The sequence below is a fragment of the Heteronotia binoei genome, chromosome 5 (assembly GCF_032191835.1).
Source record: "Heteronotia binoei isolate CCM8104 ecotype False Entrance Well chromosome 5, APGP_CSIRO_Hbin_v1, whole genome shotgun sequence".
Lineage (NCBI taxonomy): Eukaryota > Metazoa > Chordata > Lepidosauria > Squamata > Gekkonidae > Heteronotia > Heteronotia binoei.
Genome location: NC_083227.1, coordinates 167,094,422 through 167,117,859, shown reverse-complemented (window position 1 = coordinate 167,117,859; position 23,438 = coordinate 167,094,422). Strand labels below are relative to the sequence as shown.

The following is a 23,438-nucleotide window of genomic DNA, read 5'->3' as shown; positions in this document are numbered from 1 at the left end:
GGGAAGCTGTGGGGTTTAGGCGGTACCATAGCAGCCGGTCAGTTAGGGGTGTCCTTTATGGCTGAGCTTCCCCCCCTTTTTGAGACTCACCGGCTACATCCGTCGTTTTCCAAGCAGCTGAGAAAAGGGCCCGCGGGAGGGAAGGCCGGAGCTCCTGCTCGCGTTTGCCGCCGCCGGTAAGCGCTTCTCTCCGCTCGCCCCTCGCGATGGTGTAGCCGGGAGTCGCGTCACGTGACTTCGTTCTAAGATGGCGGCGTCGGGGTCTGCGCTGCTCGCGGAGGCGGACGAGTTCGAGGACGCGCCTGACGTGGAGCCGCTGGAGCCGACGCTGAGCAACATCATCGAGCAGCGAAGCCTGAAGTGGATCTTCGTCGGAGGGAAGGGAGGCGTCGGCAAGACCACCTGCAGGTCAGCTGGAGGAGGAGGAGGGTGTCTTCCTCCCGCTGCGGGGCGGGCAAGGATGCTCGGGCGGGAGCTCCTCCACCTGTGGAACTTCTGCACTGGCAGAGGCAGGCTAGGAAGGCGTCGCTGGATCCGTCCAGTGGGATCTGTTGGCCGAGTAGGGCCGCTACACACGTGCTCTAGACTAGAGTGTAGCTGTCTCATGCGATGAGAGGGAGTCCTTTTCGTTTCAAGGAAGGAAGCCTACTGAAAGAGCTAGAAACTTGCTTCCCACTTAGTTCTAACTTGTGTTTTTAATGCTGGTTATTCATGACTTTGTGAGTCGAAGGTGAAATTCAGCGGAGTCTGCTGGTTTGCATAGAAGAAGATGATGATGATGATATTGGATTTATATCCCGCCCTCCACTCCGAAGAGTCTCAGAGCGGCTCACAATCTCCTTTCCCTTCCTCCCCCACAACAGACACCCTGTGAGGGAGATGAAGATATTGGATTTATATCCCACCCTCCACTCCGAAAGAGTCTCAGAGCGGCTCACAATCTCCTTTACCTTCCTCCCCACAACAGACACCCTGTGAGGTAGATGAAGATATTGGATTTATATCCCGCCCTCCACTCTGAAGAGTCTCAGAGCGGCTCACAATCTCCTTTACCTTCCTCCCCCACAACAGACACCCTGTGAGGTAGATGAAGATATTGGATTTATATCCCGCCCTCCACTCCGAAGAGTCTCAGAGGGGCTCACAATCTCCTTTCCCTTCCTCCCCCACAACAGACACCCTGTGAGGTGGGTGAGGCTGAGAGGGCTCTCACAGCAGCTGCCCTTTCAAGGACAACCTCTGCCAGAGCTATGGCTGACCCAAGGCCATGCCAGCAGGTGCAAGTGGAGGAGTGGGGAATCAAACCCGGTTCTCCCAGATAAGAGTCCGCACACTTAACCACTACACCAAACTGGCATAGGTGCTCCACTAGCAGATTGTCTTCTAGATATTCCTTAAAGGGCTAGTTTTGTTTGATACACACCCCAAATGAGTTGGATCAGCGGGCCTTAAAGTCAGCCTTCTCTCTTGTACCCTCATCACAGCCTTCTATCCCTGTAGATATTGCCTTCTTGATTGTAAGGAATAGGGTTCTTGTTGGCTTGTAAGATCATGAGCCTGAACGTTCATGTAGAAATAGTAGACTTTGTCGTTATTAAGCTTCCTTTTGGCGACTGTGCTTTTGAAGGCCAGGGCTCTTAGTATGTTTTAACCTGATTTATTATGGCATGTAATGATAACATGAGCTTTTTATTATGGTGTCTTTTGTATTGAAGATTTCATGCTGTTTAGGACATAAGGGATGGGGCAGGACTGGAGGCTAAAGTGTTAAGTCTAACTGAATTTTATGGAACTTACTTCTGAGTAAATATGCATGGGTTCATAGTACATATGAATGTAACTACAGCACGCTTGTGAGTAGCTTCTAATTCGTTGTGAAGAATCACTTTCAGGTGACCAAGTAGGGAAGTATTTGTAAATTAGAAAACAGCTGGTGGGTTGATTTGTTTTGCCACTGGTGTGAAGGAGTAGGCGAACTATGGAAACATTTGTGGCTTGGTAACTTTTGTGAACTTACTTAAAAACGGAAATTGAGATGGCTGAATCCTCTAATGTATCTGTTTTTTTCCTCTTTGATGGTTTTTGGACACAAACCATGTCAGTAGCCTTGGTTTCATAAACTTTAGAGCGGACAGACCACTGTGGCCACTGGACACCTTAAGCTATTTTCTTGACAGAACTTTAATAACTGACAAAAATACGTAATCTTTCATTAAAATCTGCCTCCATTCTTGAGGACTGGAAGGTAGCAAATGTCACCCCATCTTTAAAAAGGATTCCAGAGGAGATCCGTGAAATTACAGGCCGGTCAGTTTGACTTCAATATTGGGAAAGCTGGTGGAAACCATTATTAAAAAGAGAATTAGCATGCACATCGATGAACAAAAGCTATTGAGGAAGACTCAGCATAGGCTCTGGTCACCACATCTCAAAAAGATATTATAGCATTGGAAAAAGTGAAGAAAAGGGCAACTAGAATGATTAAGGGTTGGAACACTTTCCCCATGAAGAAAAGCTAAAACATTTGGGTTTCTTTAGCTTGGAGAAATGTTGACTGAGGGGTGACATGATAGAGGTTTACAAGATTATGCATGGGATAGAGAAGGTAGAGAAAGAAGTACTTTTCTCCCTTTCTCACAGTACAAGAACTCGTGGACTCTCAATGAAATTGCTGAGCAGTTGGGTTAGAACGGATAAAAGAAAGTATTTCTTCACCCAAGGAGTGATTAACAAATGGAATTCATTGCCACAGGTGGTGGCGGCAGCTACAAGCATAGACAGCTTCAAGAGGGGATTGGATAAACATATGGAGCAGAGGTTCATCAGTGGCTGTTACCTACAGGGTATTGTTGGAATTCTCTGTCTGGGACAATGAAGCTCTATATTCTTGGTGCTGGGGGCGGGGTGACAGTGGGAGGGCTTCTAGTGTCCTGGCCCCACGGATGGACTTCCTGATGGCACCTGGGGGGTTTTTGGCCACTGTGTGACGCAGAGTGTTGGACTGGATGGGCCATTGGCCTGATCCAATATGGCTTCTCTTACCTTCTTAACTGCTATGCCTTTAATAACTGCACCTTTCTTCACTTTCTGAACCCAGTTGCAGCCTAGCTGTGCAGCTTTCCAAAGTACGTGAGAGTGTTCTCATCATCTCCACTGATCCTGCTCATAACATTTCAGATGCCTTTGATCAGAAATTTTCCAAGGTTCCCACCAAAGTAAAGGGCTATGACAACCTTTTTGCTATGGTGAGTAACTAATTCCTTCTAATAGTGTAGTCAAAGGGCTGTTTTTATGTAAAATTTGTGGTTACTTCTTTTTTGTGTTGTGTGCTATGGTATGATATTTCTTTTCCTGGCTCTGTTCCACTGGCAGTATAGAAGAGGGAGAAAAGGTTATACCTGTTTTCTAACTATGAATAAATTTTAAAAATGTTTATCTTCTTCCTAACACCATTCTAAATGAAAAAGTCTTATTTTTGGTCTCTCTTCACAGGGAAACTGCTAAAGACTGAGATAAAAAGATTTTCTGTGGTAGTTAGGAAAGTATTTTTGAAGAACATAAATTCTGTTTATTAGCTTAATATTAAAATTTGGATAATCCCAATTTGCCAATTCTTACGAGAAAATGTCAGTAAAATGAATATTAAGGCCATGATGATACCAGTATTAGGCATTTTTGATCTCATTAATGGAGATTACAGAGACTTTTTCAGTTGCTCTAACAGATGATATCCGTAGACAGCTGGATAGACGCAGGTTGGTGCTGCTGTTATTAGACCTTACAGCAGTATTCGACACAGTTGAGAATGATTGGTTGACTCACTGAATATGTGGTGTAGCAATTCAGAGGCTTTCCTCCTTCCACAATGTCCAGGGACAAACGGTGGTGCAGCATGCGGAGATGTCCACCAGATACCCCTATTGTGTGGGATTCCTCAGGAGCACTCCTCTCCTCAATGTTGTTTAACATGTGTATGTGCCTCATTGCCCAGCTGGCATGGAGTTTCAGACTTGGGTGCCATCCAGTATGCGGATGACACCCAGCTGGGTGACCAATCAGTCTGTCCTGTGAGATCTGGCCAAGGGATTAGAGGCCATGGCAGGTGTCACGGGCTGGAGCCGGGTCAGGCAAAGTCCAAGGTCTGTAGCTGGTGAGCAAAGAGGGTCCAAGGTGCCAAAACCGAATCACAGTCCAGGTATCGCAGGTCAGAGGTTCAGAAGCCAAAGTCAGGGGGTCCAGAAGTCAAAGCCAAAGTCAGGGGGTCCAGAAGCCAAAGTCAAAAGCCGAAGTGGATGCTAGAACGTCAGGTAAGTGACTAGTTGCTTCCACAAAGCCTTCTCTCAAAGCCCACAGCTATATAGCCCTCTGCTGTCTGTTGCCCATTTGGGCTAATTGCTGGCTCAGAGAGGCAGCCAGGATCCTGCTGAGACTCAAGCATCCTCACTCCTAGAAGGGCCAGAATCCTTTCAAAACTCAGGGCTCAGGGAGCGTCTTGCTCGTGAGCGTGCCGCCCTCCTCCGATCCCTGATGTCCTGACGAAGGCGGTCACGCACACGAGCCACCCGAGAGGGCGAGGCAGGGGGGCTTGGATCTTCTCCAGCAGGAGGCAGGGGCACTGGTGCAGGTGGCAGGGGCACAGTTTATTCTGCAGGCTCAGCTTCTTCTGCAGGGTCCCCAGTACCCTTGACAGCAGGCTGGTTAAGAAAGAGCAGATTGAAGTGGAACCTGTCAAAGACGGAGGTTCTATGGCTGGGGGGAATGGGGATGAAGTTGGAGCGCAGCTTATTGGTTCTTGATGAGGTGCCACTGATACCAGCATGCATCAGGAGCCTGGGTGTGACACTGGATGCCTCCCTTTCAGTGGAGGCCTAGATCATGCATATTGCCAAGGTGGCATTTTTCAATCTTCATCAAACTTGGCAACGGGCTCCCTTCCTGTTCTGTTTGTACCCAGCCACAGTAGTTCATGTGATGGTCACCTCCAGATTAAACTACTATAACTCACTCTACACTGGCCTACCCTTGAGGCTGACTTGGAAACTCCAATGAGTTCAGAATGCAGCTGCTTGAGTTCTGTCAGGAACGCCACGGACAGCATACATACAGCCAGTGTTGCGCCTGCTGCATTGGCTTCCAGTTGAGGACCAAATCAGATTCAGGGTTTTAGTTTTGACCTTTAAGGCTTTTAATGGTCTGGGACCAACATATCTGCAAGGCTGCCTCCTCTGTTATGACCCTATTAGTTACACTCTGCCGGTAACAATTTGCTGTTGATCCCTGGCCCTGAAGAGGCCCACCTGTGAGCAACAAGAGCTAGGGCTTTTTCAGTCCTGTCCTCAACCTGGTGGAACTCTTTGCCGGATAACACCCAGACTCTGTGGGACCTTAGGCAATTCCGCAGGGCCTGAAAGGCAGGGATGTTTCACCAGGCTTTTGATTGAGGACAGTGATGGCTGGCACCTTTCTTTTCCTGGCCCCCCTCCCTCTCCAAAGGTTTCCTCCCTCCCATATGCTCCAGTATTCTGGAAGAATAACTCAATTAGCAAGACGCCATCAGGGGAATTGTATTGTAACTTTATTGCTTATTTTATATTGTTATTTTGTTTTAACTGTGTGTTGTGTTTTGACTTGTATTTTACTTGCTGTACATTGCCCAGAGCCTGGCCTAGGCCAGGATGGTGCAATTAAGCTAATCATAATAATAATCATCATCACTTGGGAAGTTAAGAATGTTGTTAACTCTCCCCTTTAATACCAAAATAACTTCTGTATGTAATTTTTGGCTAGATTGTGCCTTTTGTTTTGTGTACAGTTTGGTGTAGTGGTTAAGTGTGTGGACTCTTATCTGGGAGAACCGGGTTTGATTCCCCACTCCTCCACTTGCACCTGCTGGAATGGTCTTGGGTCAGCCATAGCTCTGGCAGAGGTTGTCCTTGAAAGGGCAGCTGCTGTGAGAGCCCTCTCCAGCCCCACCCACCTCACAGGGTGTCTGTTGTGGGGGAGGAAGGGAAAGGAGATTGTGAGCCGCTCTGAGACTCTTTGGAGTGGAGGGTGGGATATAAATCCAATAGCTTCTTCATCTTCTTCTACAGTTGCATGTGGTGGGTTACATAAATACCTATATCGTCTATAGATCCAGTCCAATTGTTACTTTCCAGGATGCCTAAGCATGCACAATACCACTGCAGCATATTTGATAAATAATTTTAGTTTCAAATCATAGAGTCAGTATTGTGCAATTTCTTATAATTTTGAGTATGAAGTGATTAATGTGAGAGTTTGACAGGGTTGCGTTCATAATGTCCAAGAACTATTATTAGTTGTACAAACCAGAAATTCTGTTTTTATATTTTTTTAGTCATCACTGCTTCTTGTTGAACAGTCAAATTGACCTTGCCACTGTTTTGTGAATGTTAAACATATTTCTTCTGTCCTTGCTTGTTCCAGGAGATTGATCCTAGCTTGGGTGTGGCAGAACTTCCAGATGAATTCTTTGAAGAGGATAACATGCTAAGTATGGGCAAGAAAATGATGCAGGAGGCAATGAGTGCCTTCCCTGGTATTGATGAAGCCATGAGCTATGCTGAAGTGATGAGGTGAGGGTTATATTTTTGGACATTTGGCTTATTGTCACCCTTCTGCCTATCTAAGTCTTATTTCAGAAGCAGAAGAACAAAGGTCTGTTGTGGGATTGGACGTAGTAGAAGTGAGAAAAACTCAGCTGTATTGATCTCAAGTAAAGACGTCCAGAGTTGCATTATTGTATGATTCCTGCAAATCCTGCAGCTTGGTCTTATTTGTGCATGCACTTTTTATTGAGGACAAGTCAGATTTTGTACACACACATACTCTTTTTTCCCCCTCACAGTAGAGGAAGCAGTAGCATTTACTGAATGCTAGGGAAATAGGGGCTCAAGGTGCAATTGCATCTTTGCTGGATACCACCTTCTGTACTGTATTTTCAGTTAAAAATTTGTGCAAGTTCAGGCTGATAGAATTGTGCTGGAGTTCCCGGAGCCCATGTGTGATAGCCAAGCCAATCTGTAGTACAACGGTACCTGTGATGGGTTTCTTAGACCTTATCACTGTAGCAAGGAACAACATCTGATTGTGTGCGATGCTTTTTTGTCTCCCAACAAGGAGAGACTAGTCTTCCACTGCAGTAGAATTGCAAGTTCGCTTCAACAGAAGTAAGAGCTATGGGAAGGCCCTCCTTAGTGTCCCAAAAAGGGGCAGAGTAGAATATTAAGAAACAAAGCAATTTCGCGTGTTCTTGCCTCCAAGGGCTGCTCATGGTTCTCTGCCTGGTCTGCACAGGTTGGTGAAAGGGATGAATTTTTCCGTGGTGGTGTTTGACACAGCACCCACAGGGCACACGTTACGACTGCTCAACTTCCCTACCATTGTGGAGCGGGGTCTAGGCCGCCTGATGCAAATAAAGAATCAGATCAGCCCCTTCATATCACAGGTAAAAACAGAGGGATCAGAATCACCATGCTCTCCTGTTGAAAAGACCCTGTTACGCACTTATCATAAATTCCTTCAAACGCCACTCTACCCTAGTCCCCAGAGTTTTTGCAGCCCTTGGGATCAATATAAAAATGCCCAGTTTGGGGGGTGGTTAACTTGTTCGTCAAGTGTGGTGTTGAGTACTTCTACCACTTATCATGCATAGTCCACAATATATGGGCCCAGGACTTCAGTCTGAATTAAGCTGCTCTACCAGAGCCCTGTGGTGCAGAGTGGTAAAGCTGCACTACTGCAGTCGGAACTCTCTGCTCACGACCTGAGTTCGATTCTAGCAGAAGCTGGTTCAGGTAGCCGGCTCGAGGTCGACTCAGCCTTCCATCCTTCCGAGGTTGGTAAAATGAGTCCCCAGCTTGCTGGGGGGAAAGTGTAATGACTGGGGAAGGCAATGGCAAACCACCCCTTAAAAGTCTACCGGGAAAACATTGTGAAAGCAGCGTCACCCCAGAGTCGAAAACGACTGGTGCTTGCACAGGGGGCCTTTGCTTACCAGTTCAATGCTTTCCCCTTTTCTCTTAGCTTTTCTGGTCATACAATTCTGGTAGGGCCTCTGTTGGTAGAAGCCCTTCATTGCACCTTCCTGAAGCCTGTCTGTCTGTTCTTCACTAGATGTGCAACATGCTTGGCTTGGGAGACATGAATGCTGACCAGCTGGCCTCCAAGCTGGAAGAGACTCTCCCGGTCATCCGCTCAGTGAGCGAGCAATTCAAGGATCCGGCAAGTACTCTGTAAAGATGGGGGTGCAAAAAGTAGGAGGTGGTGCAAAGGGTAGGAGGAACTGTGGAGAAGGAGCCAAGTGTCATATCTTGCCCCAGGAAAGCAGAAGTTGAGTGAAGTTTGGTGCAAGTTCTTGATCCAGAGTACTCATAGTTGGCGGTAAAAGCTGGGAGCTGCTTCGCATAGGCTAAATACAGGATTGTGCCTCGAGGCCCTGGATGGTTTTTATCCTAAGGAGCTTACAGTAAACTTTTGGTTGGTGTCTGGGATAGATGACTAGTGAGGGGATGAACACACAAATGGAAGGTTTTCTTATAGAAACGCACAATTGTATCTTTGTGCTCCATCTGGCACTTCCAGCTGTGGAATGAATTGATCTGGAAAACGGAAAGAATCCTCTGATTAGAATGCACGTTGTATGTGCTGGGAAGAAAGTGCCTTGAAACAAGGATCCTCTTCGTTTCACATCCGCCTCGTCCTGAGCAGCATTGGGATTCCACATTCCTTGAGTCTAAATGATTTTTCCATTCATGGCAGGGAAATGCAATGACCGCTTGAGGTTATCTGTGGAGCTACCTAGTAGAGTTGAGAGTCGAACTTGAGTCTTTGGCATCCTAGTTCAGCCTTCCTTTCCTTTGTAACCTCTCTCACTGAGGCTGGCAAGGTCCTAGAAGCCAAGCAATAAGTGCATCGGTCAGTCTCACTCATTTTTCTAGCGATACATTCCAGCTTTGATTGCTAGGTGTAGGCTGTAATTTTGGGGGCAAGTTGAATCTTGACTAGCGGACAGCATCTGCTGCACTCTTGCTGTCAAGGTTCTTAGCCACTCTTTCCAATCCACGTGGAAAGAACTGAGCTTTGTTGAAGATTTATAGAAGATTGTGCTCCTCTTTGCTGCGTTATAGCAAACGTGCCTGGAGAAATCTGTCAACATTTACTGTCTGGACACCTCTTCTTAGGTGTCGTTTTGTAATTGTTGGTGTGGCAGAACTGGCACACCTCCAGCTGGCCCAGTCTCATTAAGTTTTGGACTCATCCCTTGTAAAAGAGGGGAATTACTGCAGCTCAAAGGAGTTATAACAGCTCATGGTCCTGGGAATTTTCAGTTAGAAATATGCCAATGCCTCAGAAGCTTTATGTAGAGCAATTGGGTGTGTGTGTCTGTCTTGGTATCCTTTGTATCTTTCATGCTAGAGCAGGTAAGGGATAGGATTCGTGTCTTTTCGCATTGCCACCAATTGCACAAGTGTGCTAGTTGCTTAGATAGGAAGTATGTTATCCAAAAGCGGTCGGAAGAGACACTACGCATGTCAGTGGATGAACTAGTTAGTTCAGGCTTGCAAATAGCCAGTTTCCTGGCCTCTTGGGACAGGGAGCGATTGTCTCCAGGCAGTACTCAAGCCTGAAGGAGCTTCAAGTGATTCCTTGCTAGATGGCTGCACATCAGGCAGTTCCCTTCTTCCTGGGGAGGGGAAAAACAGCTTTGAACCCTCTTCCAAAATCCAGCTTTGGGTTAAAAGCTACTTGAGAGTGTAAAACCAGGATTTACTCCTTCCAGCCTAAAACTGAATGTGAGGCAAAGAGGGAGTATATACCTGCCACTGGCCCCGCAGTCTTCCTCTCTGTCCCACTGGTAAGAAGACAGGAAAAAACACAAAACTCACTGGCTGCCTAGAGGGCCAGCTGTTTGCAGGGGTGGGGCTTAGGCAGCATGGCTGGAGACTGAAGTGTCTGGTTATGGTTTTTTTCTTCTCCATCTTTTGGCTAGAAAAAGCACCAAGGGAGATGCAGAAACTAGTAACGTTCTGAATATTCTTCTGCATACTTTGCAGCCCTCCATTGGCTGGGGCAGTGAGATATATGTTATGATCCACCCCAAGCCCACTTGCGCAGAGGGCGGAATATACATTTGAATAAATAAATAAATAAAATATATGGAGCAGGCAGCAAGGCACTCCCGCAGCTATCAGCCTGTGAGTATCCGCATCTGGCACCCTGTATGATCAGGTAAAGGCTAGAAGGCTCCTCGATTGCTAGCACTAGCTTCAGACGTACAGCACAAGTAAGCAGGAGTACTGCGGCTGTTTAGAGGCTACCAGCCGTGCTCCACAGCCATCCCTTCTCCCTCTGCTGTTAAAGCAAAAGGATGACATGCAGCAGGGGGTGCTGTTGGGGGTTAGGGTGAGAAACTTAGAAGGGAACTCTGCGGGCAAGGTGAATAGAACAAGGAATGAGTCCCTAACAGTGTTCCTCTAAGCTGGGTTAGTGTTAGCTAGCTCATAGTTTTTTAGCCTCTGGCTCAGCCATCTTTGTCTCAGTTCAGGAAGGATGGCCCCAGAGCAAAATGGTTTATACAGTAGCCAAATCGCTCGCTCACAACTTAAATTCCAGTAGCTCGCAGCTTAGAGGGAGCATTGGCTAACCCTGTATTCTTGGGTCGCTGAACTTGTGGTACATTTAACTCTCCCATTTCCTTCCTTCAGGAGCAAACTACATTTATCTGTGTTTGCATCGCTGAGTTCCTCTCCCTGTATGAAACAGAGCGGCTCATCCAGGAACTGGCCAAGTGCAAGATTGACACCCACAACATAATCGTCAATCAGTTGGTCTTTCCTGACCCAGAGAAGCCATGCAAGATGTGTGAGGCCCGGCACAAGATCCAGTCCAAATACCTTGACCAGGTACGGTTATAAGCAAATGGTGCTCCAATTCTACTGCCTCTTTCATGTCCTTCAAGCGAGGTAGCAGGAGCAGGATATACAATATGTCGCAGAAGTGAGTACAGGAGATCATGGCCTTCTCCATTGTACCAGAGGCAGCAATTCAACAACTCAATCTGCAAAAAAATAGGCAGATTTACAGTACGTCACAGAAGTGAGTACACCCCCTCACATTTTGTAAATATTTAAGTATATCTTTTCATGTGACAACACTGAAGAAACGACACTTGGCTACAATGTAAAGTAGTGAGTCTACAGCTTGTTTAACAATGTGCTGTCCCCTCAGAATTACGCAACACACAGCCATTAATGTCTAAACTGCTGGCAACAAAAGTGAGTGCACCCCTAAGTGATAATGTCCAAATGGGGCCCAAGCAGCCGTTTTCCCTCCCTGGTGTCATGTGACTTGTTAGTGGTACAAGGTATCAGGTGTGAAGGGGGAGCAGGTTATCGCTCTCACTGCCTCATACTGGTCACTGGAAGTTCCACGTGGCACCTCATGGCAATGAACTCTCTGAGGATCTGGAAAAACGACTTGTTGCTCTACATAAAGATGACCTAGGCCATGGGTGGCCAATGGTAGCTCTCCAGATGTTTTTTGCCTACAACTCACATCAGCCCCAGCCAGCATGACCAATGGCTGGAGCTGATGGGAGTTGTAGGCAAAAAACATCTGGAGAGCTACCATTGGCCACCCCTAACCTAGGCTATAAGAAGATTGCCAAGACCCTGAAACAGCTGCAGCACGGTGGCCAAGACCATACAGCAGTTTAACAGGACAGGTTCCACTCAGAACAGGCCTCGCCATGGTCAACCAAAGAAGTTGAGTGCCCATGCTCAGCATCATATCCAGAGGTTTGCTTTGGGAAATAGACGTATGAGTGTTGCCAGCATTGCTGCAGAGGCTGAAGGGGGGGGTGTCAGCCTGTCACTGCTCAGACCATACACTGCATCAAATTGGTCTGCAGGGCTGTCGTCCCAGAAGGAAGCCTCTTCTAAAGATGATGCACAAGAAAGCCCGCCAACGGTTTGCTGCAGACAAGCAGACTAAGGACATGGATTTCTGGAACCATGTCCTGTGGTCCGATGAGACCAAGATAAACTTATTTGGTTCAGATGGTGTCAAGCATGTGTGGCGGCAACCAGGTGAGGAGTACAAAGACAAGTGTGTCTTGCCTACATCAAGCATGGTGGTGGAATGTCATGGTCTGGGGCTGCATGACTGCTGCCGGCACTGGGGAGCTACAGTTCATTGAGGGAACCATGAATGCCAACATGTACTGTGACATACTGAAGCAAAGCATGATCCCCTCCCTTCGGAGACTGGTCCGCAGGGCAGTATTTCAACATAACGACCCCGAACACACCTCCAAAACGACCACTGCCTTGCTAAAGAAGCTGAGGGTAAAAATGATGGACTGGCCAAGCATGTCTCCAGACCTAAACCCTATTGAGCATCTGTGGGGCATCGTGAAACGGAAGGTGGAGGTGCGCAAGGTCTCTAACATCCACCAGCTACGTGACGTCATGGAGGAGTGGAAGAGGACTCCAGTGGCAACCTGTGAAGCCCTGGTGAACTCTATGCCCAAGAGGGTTAAGGCAGTGCTGGAAAATAATGGTGGCCACACAAAATATTGAAACTTTGGGCCCCATTTGGATGTTATCACTTAGGGGTGTACTCACTTTTGTTGCCAGCAGTTTAGACATTAATGGCTGTGAGTTGTGTAATTTTGAGGGGACAGCACAGTTACACTGTTATACAAGCTGTGGACTCACTACTTTACATTGTAGCCAAGTGTCATTTCTTCAGTGTTGTCACATGAAAAGATATACTTAAATATTTACAAAATGTGACGGGGTGTACTCACTCCTGTGACATACTGTAAATCTGCCTATTTTTTTGCAGATTGAGTTGTTGAATTGCTGCCTCTGGTACAATGGAGAAGGCCATGATCTCCTGTATAGGTGGAACTTTGGTATGCTCTGTTTGCTGCTGTTTTCAGTATCCATGTACTGTGAAAGTACATGTGTGTGAAAGAGCCGCATATGACTTCCATGCTGCAGTTTGGCTACCCCTGTCCTTCTAGCCCCATTTCTCCTACTGCTTTATAGTCTCAATATTTTATTTTCTGTCTTTCCCCCCCTTTTTCTCTCCTCTCTTTATTTACCTTTCTTCCTCATAAGAACATAAGAGAAGCCATGTTGGATCAAGCCAATGGCCCATCCAACGCTCTGTGTCACACAGTGGCCAAAAAACCCCAGGTGCCAGCAGGAGGTCCATCAGTGGAGCCAGGACATTAGAATCCCTCCCCAGCACCAAGAATACAGAGCACCACTTCCCCAGACAGAGAGTTCCAAAAATACACTGTGGCTAATAGCCACTGATGGACCTCTGCTCCATATGTTTATCCAATCCCCTCTTGAAGCTGTCTATGCTTGCAGGTGCCACCACCTCCTGTGACAGTGAATTCCATGTGCTAACCTGACTGCTCAGTAACTTCATTGAGTGTCCACGAATTCTTTATTTGTGAGAAAGGGAGAAGAGTACTTCTTTCTCTACCTTCTCCATCCCACGCATAGTCTTGTAAACCTCTATCATGTCACCCCTCAGTCAACATTTCTCCAAGCTAAAGAAACCCAAATGTTTTAGCCTTTCTTCATGGGAAAAGTGTTCCAACCCTTTAATCATTCTAGTTGCCCTTTTCTGCACTTTTTCCAATATAATATATTTTTTGAGGTGTGACCAGAATTGTGCACAGTATTCCAAATGAAGCTGCAGCCTTGATTTATACAGGGGCAGTATGATACTGGCTGATTTTCAGTTCTCTTCCTAATAATTCCCAGCATGGAGTTGACCTTTTTTATTGCAGTCGCACACTGTCTCAACATTTTCAATGAGTTATTTACCACGACCTCAAGATTTCTCTCTTGGTCAGTCTCTGCCAGTTCACACCCAAACAGCTTGTATTTATAGTTAGGATCTTTGGCCCCAATGTACATTACTTTGCACTTGGCCACGTTGAACTTCATTTGCCATGTTGACGCACACTGCCCCAGCCTCGACAGATCCCTTTGGAGTACCTCACAATCCTCTCTGGTTGTTACTGCCATGAACAATTTAGTGTCATCCACAAACTTAGCCACTCCACTGCTTACTCACAGGAAGCCCAGCTTCCTGGAGTCCTGCTTCAGAACGTCTTTAAACGTTAAGCTGAACTCTGGAAGGTCCATAATAGTAATAGTATAAAGAATGTGTGAGTGACTGGAAGATTCTGGTTTGCAGATATGCTTCAACCTTTAAACCAGCAATTCCCAGGTTGGTGGCCATGGTACCTGCCAGTGGCTTCCCTGGTGCCCATTTATTTTTTTCCCAGCAGCTAATCCTGGCTTTTCTTTGCCTCATTGGAGCAGGAGAATCCTAAACAGCTGTCTTTATAGGAGAAGGAAGGGGATTGACTTGCAGCTTCCGAACATGTTGTGATTGATCCCACTAGTATACCTCATGGCAGCTGTTTTTTAATTGCCTCTAGCCCTGCATGGCAGTGATTTGTTTGGTGGTGCCCATTCCCTGGTCCTCAGAATTCTAGTGCACACATGTTCAGCAAGATTGGAGACCCCTGCTCTTAGCCAAGCACTGCCAAGAAATAGGAAAATAAAAGGAAATAAGAAGAGCGACTGCTCCAGCAAGAACATGATTCTCTTCCCTTTCTTTCATCATCTGTCCCTCCTTCCTAGCTAGTGGATAGGTTGCATCCCTGTCTTTTTGAAACAACTTTGGGCTCGACATTGAAATAATCTTCTATTTGGAAATTGTGTGGGGGAGTTGGCCAGGATGTTCCTGTGTTCTTTGAACATGTCTGCAGTGCAGACAGAAGTCAGTGTAGATGTCATGGCAGTCAGCCTAGCAAGTGCTGGATGGTGAGAGAGCTAATGTTCTCGTAACAGTGAATTCTTCCCATAATGAAATTCAAGCTGTGCTTGTTGTATATTTCTTTTGGGGGTACATAACAGCTCCTTGGTACTAGTTTAAGATTGTGGGGTAGATCTGCCATTGATTAAGGGAGGCTGCATGTGATAGTCCTTGTGTAAGAAACCTTCTTTCAGCAAACAGGAATGCAGTCTGCATTAGGCAGTGGTGTAAGAGGTTGCTGCTGCCCTTTCCTGCTGCAAAAGATGAAGTTCCCTTACTTCACAGGGCAGGTTGTTGGAGTAAGCAATGTCTGGTATACAAAAGAAGAGAAGAAAAACCCTGCAGAGGGACAGCAAAAGGAAAGGCCAGTTAGATAGAGTAGTGGAGTCAGCAGCTTCTTTCCTGGTAAGTGTCATTCCTTGTCAGTCTTCAAACTGACTCTTAAGGCAATATCCTGCTTCTCTAAAGTTCCACAGCTCGCTCTCTCAGCTAGTGATGTAGCTAGAAGCTTATCTCTGTCTCTGCTCTTCACTATCAAGTGTGTTAATTCCTGAGTAAAACTTCGTCTACATTTCAGTCAGTTTGTGCACTTCTCTTGGGTAAACAGTCAACAGGGTTATGGGCCCTGGTTAAGCACGTCTGATTAAAGGTAGAAAATTGCCAGAGGCTCTTTGAGTGCTCTCAAGGTAGGAGCAGGTAAGACAAAGGATCAAAGATGGTAATCTGCTTTGGTGCACTGTATGGCCATTGGAGAGAGAGGCTCAGAGAAAATTCTCAAATTTGGAAAGAAATGATGAAGACTCATTTAATCGAGAGACCTATAGCATGTCACCCAGATTGGATAGCCAGTCAACAGAGATGAGAGGCAAACAGCTTGGGACTCTGTAAACAGTAAGGCAATATCAGCCATGGTGTTGAGTCTAACAGATCATCAATTGAACAAAGTTTGAGTCCCCTGGCACCTTTAAGACTAACTAAGTTTTATTCTGGGTATAAGCTTTTGTGTGCATCTCAGCAATCTCCCATTTTAGTCTGTTTCTGAAATTCTTTTGCAATAAAACAGCTACTTTGAGATTCCCCCATTGAGTCTCCTGGGAGGTTGAAGTATTCTCCTACAGATTTCTCAGTTTTGTGATTCTGAGAAATCTGTAAGAGATCACTTCAACCTCCCAGATAACTCAACGGGGGACCTCAAAGTAGCTGTTCTATTGCAAAAGAATTTCAGAAACAAACTGAAGTGGGAGATTCCTGAGTTACAAGTTATTACAACACTCAGTGCAATGGAACTCCCGGCGTTTAACAGTTCTGCACATGCTCATGTCATTCAGTTCTCACATCTGTTTGTAAACTTTTATTATGCTCTATGCTAATCTGCTGCTGTTCACAGGTCTTACCAATTGCAAGCTTTTACACAAAAGCTTATACCGAGAATAAAACTTCGTTGCGCTCAAAAGGTGCCACTGGGCTGTTCTGCTTCAAACCAACATGGCGACCCACCTGAGATGATCAGCTATGAAGGGGTCCTTAATATGCAAACTGCCAAAGAGATGTGAGAGGAATCCTAAAGACCGTCCCTTTTTTTATGCAGGAACGTATAAGAATGCAGTTTCAGCTGGCTTGGTGTCGGGTGGTGTGGCCTAATATGCAAATGTGTCTTCTGGGCTTTTTCTACAAAAAAAACCCTGTGTGAAAAAATGGTGATGTTGGGGGTGTGGCCTACTATGCAAATGAGTTCCTGCGGGGCTTTCCCTGCAGTAAAAGCCCCGCTAAAGACTACATATTAGATCTTCCCTAAAGTGTCACATGTATATTCAGAAACACAGGTTCAATTGAAGAATGAAAGAGAATGATAACTTGAGAAATCACTTGGATGACATGCTGAATTTAGTTCAACTATTGAGAGCTGTAGAAAAGGAAATTCTAGATCAGGGTAGGTTCATTTTACTTCTAATCAGCCTATCAGAATCCTATGAAAATGTGATCCATGTAATAGTAGCTAAACATCACTTATCCCTGAAGTAAATTATTGGTCAGCTAAAGGAGGAGGAAGCTAGAAGAAAACATAAAAGACCTGAGACTGGGTCAAATAGCTCTGAATAACAAAGGCAGGTTAATTTACTATTCTTGCAGCAAACCAGGACATATCAAGTGAGTAGTGACCTCAGATATTACTCAGAGAAAAAAGTTTTCCCCGAAAGTGAGAGGGAAGCCGAAAAGCTTCCTTAATGAACAACCAACAAAGAAAAACTTCTTAGTGTCACAAAGGAACACAAAATTGCATATTGCAGATGGAAATCTGGGCTGAAAGCATTGGCTCTGGGACGTTACATTGCAAGCTTCCAAATGGTGAAAATCAAAAAGCCCTTGTTACAGATTGTTTGTTATGTCTCAAGGTTGGAGAATAATCCTATCTCTGTAAAAGTAATGGCAAAGAAAGGAATAAAAGTCATTGTTGGAGATAAATGTTTTTATCAGAGACACAGGTGAATTAATTGCACTGGCGATAGAAGTGAGGATTTCACTCACTCCAGTGTCACGTAAAGAAAATAAACTTTGCAAAGCAGTGTAATTGCAGGAATTGTAACCGATTGTGGCAAATAAGGTTGGGTCACAGAGACAATTATGCAGTAAGACAACTTGAAAGCAAGAATTTAACAAAAGGAGTATTAATGACCAAATGTGCTGATGCAGAGAAGTGTGTGCACTGCGTCAAAGTAAAGGGAACTAGACCAAGCTTCCCCCCACTCGATTTTTGTAATTTTTATTGGTTTTAACTACAAAAGAAAAAGCATACGCACAGATACAAAAAAAAAGAGGGGGGAGGGCATATACAGAATGGGAAAGGCGGGGGGGGGGAAGGAAAAATACAAATATATCAATTTTAAATCTACCTCCAAATAAAATATCCAATTTGTTCTACCTGCAAGTATAAAATTCTCCATATATTTTGCCATCTTTATCTTCCGTTATAAAACATTTTTACCAAGCTATTATTTGCAATACAAGTCTAAACCGTTTTTCAACACACACAAATATGAACAAGTCAGAGGAGTCTCAGCACGAAACTAACTACTTTGGCTTAATCTTGTTAAAAAACATAAGAACATAAGAGAAGCCATGTTGGATCAGGCCAACGGCCCATCAAGTCCAACACTCTGTGTCACACAGTGGCAAAAAATTTTATATACACACATACACTGTGGCTTATAGCCACTGATGGACCTGTGCTCCATATTTTTATCTAAACCCTTCTTGAAGGTGGCTATACTTGTGGCCGCCACCACCTCCTGTGGCAGTGAATTCCACATGTTAATCACCCTTTGGGTGAAGAAGTACTTCCTTTTATCCGTTTTAACCTTTCTGCTCAGCAATTTCATCGAATGCCCACGAGTTCTTGTATTGTGAGAAAGGGAGAAAAGTACTTCTTTCTCTACTTTCTCCATCCCATGCATTATCTTGTAAACCTCTATCATGTCACCCCTCAGTCAACGTTTGTCCAAGCTAAAGAGTCCCAAGCGTTTCAACCTTTCTTCATAGGGAAAGTGCTCCAGCCCTTTAATCATTCTAGTTGCCCTTCTCTGGACTTTCTCCAACGCTATAATATCCTTTTGAGGTGCACACAGTACTCCAAATGAGACCGCACCATCGATTTATACAGGGGCATTATGATACTGGCTGATTTGTTTTCAATTCCCTTCCTAATAATTCCCAGCATGGCGTTGGCCTTTTTTATTGCAGACGCACACTGTCTTGACATTTTCAGTGAGTTATCCACCACGACCCCAAGATCTCTCTCTTGGTCAGTCTCTGCCAGTTCACACCCCATCAACTTGTATTTGTAGCTGGGATTCTTGGCCCCAATGTGCATTACTTTGCACTTGGCCACATTGAACCGCATCTGCCACGTTGACGCCCACTCACTAACACAAACTAATTTGTTGGTTTATCACTATCATTAACAGAGACACGAAAAATTCATATCTTTATCCTTAAAAAAAAACTAAAAAGAACTACAACCTGGTATTATGTCTATTTCAATATAAACAGTTTCTCCTGGGGGACATTATTAAAAAAACAAATCTAGCAGTTTTCATAACATCTGTGTTGTCTGCCTTTTTTAACAATTAATGCACCTCTTGTATCCCTATTGGCCTAGAGCAAACAACTTTTTATGACCCAAAAATGAAAGTCTCAAACCTGTTCTTATTGAGAGTTATCTACCCAACTATCCAAGATAAAAACATTTCAGAAAACCCTTCTTTGCTAAAAAGAAATTTATCTCCTGAGTTATAGATTAACTTGTAGAATTTACCCATATCTATAACAAACATAGAAACTAATATTATCTATTAAAAAACAAGTTCAGCAATTTGTCAGGAAATTACGTTATCTGCCTTCTTAAAAATTAATCTAAAATAACTTTTTACATAAAATTCTTTTCAAACACTTTTTAGCCCTTTTAAATCCATATTGTTTTAAACAAGACAGCTTATTATAGCCCAAAACAAACAAAAACAAAATAAAAGAAGTCTCACTTAGCCTTCTAATTTCACATGTCGGAATTTCTTACAAAATCCATGTCCAGCTATCCACTGAGAAAAATCTAGTTCAGGAGACTCTTCTTTCTGAAAGATTTCCACAAATGCATCTTCTTACTACTTAATGCAGTCATCCTTCTCAAAGGAGATGAGAAAAATTCCACAGCCTTTGTTCCTCTCAACTAGCTTGAGTCAGTCTCTATTTCCGGTCCTCTTTTTAAAGTGCGCCACAAGATTCCAATTTAATTTTCTTTTATTGATTTCCCAACTTCTCAGTCTCCCATTTTGATTCCACAGGCATCACCAGGTTCTCTTTAGCACTCTGCTCATGTAGATTTGAGGTTCCGCTAGTTTTCAGCAAAAAAGCTGCCATTTGCTTCTTAACCAAGTCAGCCAATAAACCAAGATCTTGCTTCAGAGATTTTAAACTGCTCAAAATGTCTTTTTTATAAGAAATTTTGCTTAGCAAAGCCATTTTTCTCTGTCAGCGAACTCAGTCCATTAATCCTGATTAAAAAGTAGCTCAGAGTCCTAGATAGCCCGTCCTTCTCAGTCTCCTCCAACTGAAGTTTTAGATGTTAATGTATGAATTTCAGATCAGACAACAAGGAAAAATCCCTCTAACAGGTATCTCATTTTGTTCAGACTGTATTGCAGTCAAATAATAGTCTCTTTAACAAATATCCAATTATGATCTTGCTCGATTTAAATGTCCATATTCCGATTAATTTAAATTGTTTCCAGTATTTAAAGATGTTCTTTGACTTTACACAGCTTCATTCACAGGAAAATTAGAGATATCGATCTCTTTCCCTTCCTTTGAACTACTAAGTCATTAGAATGTAAAAAGGATCCATTAGCCCTTGGCAATTGAAAGCAAACTTACTTGCGTTGCAGATTTGTCATGCTTGAGATAGAGGGGTGATAGATCAAAAGCTTGTTAAAGAAAAGAAAGGCAAGCAATCAAGCGTTCGCCTCTTGCTGCTGTATTAGTGGTCGCCTCTTGCTGCTGTATTAGCGGGAAGAACTTCAGAGCACACAGAAGAAACAGGAGCAACTGCCGTTGCACCCCTGTTCCACTGTGAAAGCCCCATGCCTAAGACTCTATTGATTTTTTTTTTCTTGAAAGAAAAGATTTGGTCCCCTATAGACCTATATCCATTCTTTCTTTCTTGGGTCAAATCGTGTAGCAGGTGGCAACAAAACAGTGTTGGGTTTACTCGAATGACTCCTTTGGTCTTGACCGATTTCACTTGGGTTTCAAGCCTGGTTCTAGAACAAGGGCGGCTTTGATTGCTGTGGATAATACTTACTTGCAGTGGGATTCAAGCTGTGCCTTAGTCTTGATTCTTCTTGATCTGTCAGTGGCTTTGGACACTCCGGATAATTCAGTTTTGTTGAGACACTTGGAAAAGGAGATGGGATTTTCAGGGACATTTTGGGTCATTTCGGTCCTAGAGGATATGGACATTTACCGTGGAGTCATCTCCCAGTACTCTCACCAGTGATTTTCAGCTTTTATGTCAAACTACTAAATGAGGCCAACTGCACCATTGAAGGTGGGTGCCCTCAACATGCTAATAACCTCTAGTTATTTATGCTATTTGTTAAGCCCCTGAAAGCAGTTCTCAGTCCTAAACCAGTGTCCCAAAGCAGCAGTCAAGTGGAGGGGCACAAGCCAAAACCAAATCCAGATAAGGTGGAGGTAATACTGGTTGAGAAAACAGATGTTTTGGAGGGGATTCTTTTACTAACTTTGGATAATAATGAAGTTACTATTATCAGGTCACATGAAGAGTTTTAGAGTGCACTTGGATCCAGCCTATTTAATTTTTTTAAAAAGGCTGGCGCTACTAGGAAGGTGTTTTCACCTACATTTGTTTCAGAAAGTCCTCCCTTTGAAATGCTGCTGACTTTCCTACTTTGGACCATGGTACTGTAGACTGGATTATTGCAGCACACTGCAGTCCTATCACTAGATTTATTGGGTTGCCCTTGAAGAAGACCAGAAGCTTCAGTGAGTGCAGAAGGTAGCTGGCTGCCTACTTGCTTACAAGATTTAGCTGCTGTGCGTGCATAACACCAGTCTTGAAGCACTTGCAGGTGGCTTCCTTTTTGCTTCTGGTTTTGAGATTTTTTTAAAGCTGTTCATGAATTGGTAATATCTGAAGGATCATCTCTGCCTTTCTCAGCCTTGTGCTACCTGTACTCCTTGTCAGTGAGCATGTTCTGCCTTTGTGATTTTTCTGTGTGGATTTGTATTCTCTTTAACTGTTGTGTGCAAGTAGTTTGACCAGTCATAACTGTGAGCTGCCTTGAGCTAAGCAGAAATAGGATATAAGCATCTTTAGGGGTGCAGTGCTTCGGTGCTCCTGTGACTATCCTGTTCTTTCCCTCCCCAGATGGAAGACCTCTATGAAGATTTCCACATTGTAAAGCTGCCACTTCTGCCCCATGAAGTCCGAGGAGCTGACAAAGTCAACACTTTCTCAACTCTGCTCCTGGAGCCCTACAAGCCGCCTAGCGCAAAATGAAGCCTTGTGGACTGGCTCCCATTAACTCCCCTGTCAACCATTCCATGTGTGCCCTTCCCTCACCCCTGACCTGCTGGGATTCCTCCCCTTCCAGTAGCCTCATTTGCGTCTTGCAGTTGATTGATGGGCTTGTGGTGGGGTTGGAAGAGGTAGGATTTGGAGGTCCTACTTTTCTCTCCTGTCATGCTGATACTTCATGGGACATCCTCAACCCAGCCACAGCATCGCATCTTTATCTCTCACTGACCAGCTAGCTGTTTTAAACATGGGTCATATTTTCTGTCTGTCACTCCAGCTTCTCCTTTTGATCATCTCCTGGGACTAAGGCCTTTTTTGGTTGAGGTTCCAGTCAGGAGCTTTGGTAAAAGACTGTCACTGTTTACCCCAAAGCCATCAATCCTAATGGGTGGTATTTAAATAAACAGTAAGGGAAACTAATTTGCTGCTGTCCTTCAGCCAGGTCATAGTTTTCACTTCTGGTGGGAGATCTCAGCAGAGTTTGGAGGACATATGGGAGTGCCGTAGGGGGTCCTTTTGTTGTAGGGAAAGCTTAAAGCATCTTTGGACGTCTGCTTGAAAGCTTTGTTTTCCTAAGGCTAGGGAAGCATGAAGAACGGAGATGCCTTTGGTTTCTTTTCAGCTTTCCCCAGAAGTCGATCAGAAATGTGGATTTGTAATCATCACGAGTCCCCGACTTTTCAGGAGCTATACAAGGTTTTCCAAGTTCCATATATCTTCAGTAAATGCAATATGAGAGGCCTGTGGTCAGATCTTCTGCAGTCTTTAATTTAAAAGCACCTATGGTATAACTTGGAGCGGAACAGGAGGAGTTTCCTATATGGAAACAGCACAGGGAGAAAAATAGTACTTTCTCTCTCCAAGGCTATTAGATCTGTTGGAGACAAAAGATGAACACCTCAGCAAGAATATAGTTCTGATCCCGTAACTGACGGGTCTGCTAAGAAATCCATCCTACAAACCATCAATTTTGTTATAATTCAAGCTATAAACTGATACGTAAGGATCTAGCAACTCTGCATGGTAGTTGATGGCAATATCTCCTGTTACTGTTTCCAGTGTGAAGATGAATGTGTGAGAGAGAGCTTAGAAGCACATTAATACAATAAAGTATTATATCTGCAGCCCTCTTTCTAATTAAATGGAGAAATTTGCTCTTCAGAAAATAAATAGGATTTATACAGGGTGTATAGTTAGGTGAGAATGAATATTTACGGAGTATCAAGTGAGTTTCAGGTGATATTTACAAATTACATTTTTCCTTTTTGCCCTGTTTATGAGCGGGGGGGGTGATTTTTTTTTTGCGAAAAACACAGAGGAGGGGAGTTAAATTTTACCCTGTTCCCTGATGCATCACTGTGTCCCGTTGCCTGACATATGTTTCTTTCAGCCCAGTTCTGATATAGGACAAGCAGGGAGGGGAGAAAAGTGCTCTATCATCTTTCAGTGCACTGTTGCCTTGCAGTTGTACATT

At 44.4% G+C, this 23,438-nt stretch overlaps 1 protein-coding gene across 1 annotated transcript; it reads left to right on the top strand.

The window, feature by feature from the left end:
- Positions 1-44: 44 nt before the first annotated feature.
- On the top strand, positions 45-23,088 carry GET3 (guided entry of tail-anchored proteins factor 3, ATPase). Its single transcript, XM_060240656.1, has 7 exons — positions 45-408; positions 3,098-3,245; positions 6,448-6,596; positions 7,318-7,468; positions 8,137-8,244; positions 10,728-10,925; positions 21,815-23,088. The coding sequence occupies exons 1-7, from the start codon at positions 248-250 to the stop codon at positions 21,944-21,946; spliced, it is 1,047 nt and encodes a 348-aa protein (XP_060096639.1). The 5' UTR covers positions 45-247; the 3' UTR covers positions 21,947-23,088.
- The last annotated feature ends 350 nt before the right edge of the window (positions 23,089-23,438 follow it).

What these genes read in the sequence shown, in the direction of transcription:
- GET3 (XM_060240656.1), top strand. Translation starts at nt 248, where the DNA reads ATGGCGGCGTCGGGGTCTGCGCTGCTCGCGGAGGCGGACGAGTTCGAG. An exon ending in AGCTATGCTGAAGTGATGAG is followed by an intron (nt 6,597 to 7,317) that starts GTGAGGGTTATA and finishes TGGTCTGCACAG; the next exon opens with GTTGGTGAAAGGGATGAATT. An exon ending in TCAGCCCCTTCATATCACAG is followed by an intron (nt 7,469 to 8,136) that starts GTAAAAACAGAG and finishes GTTCTTCACTAG; the next exon opens with ATGTGCAACATGCTTGGCTT.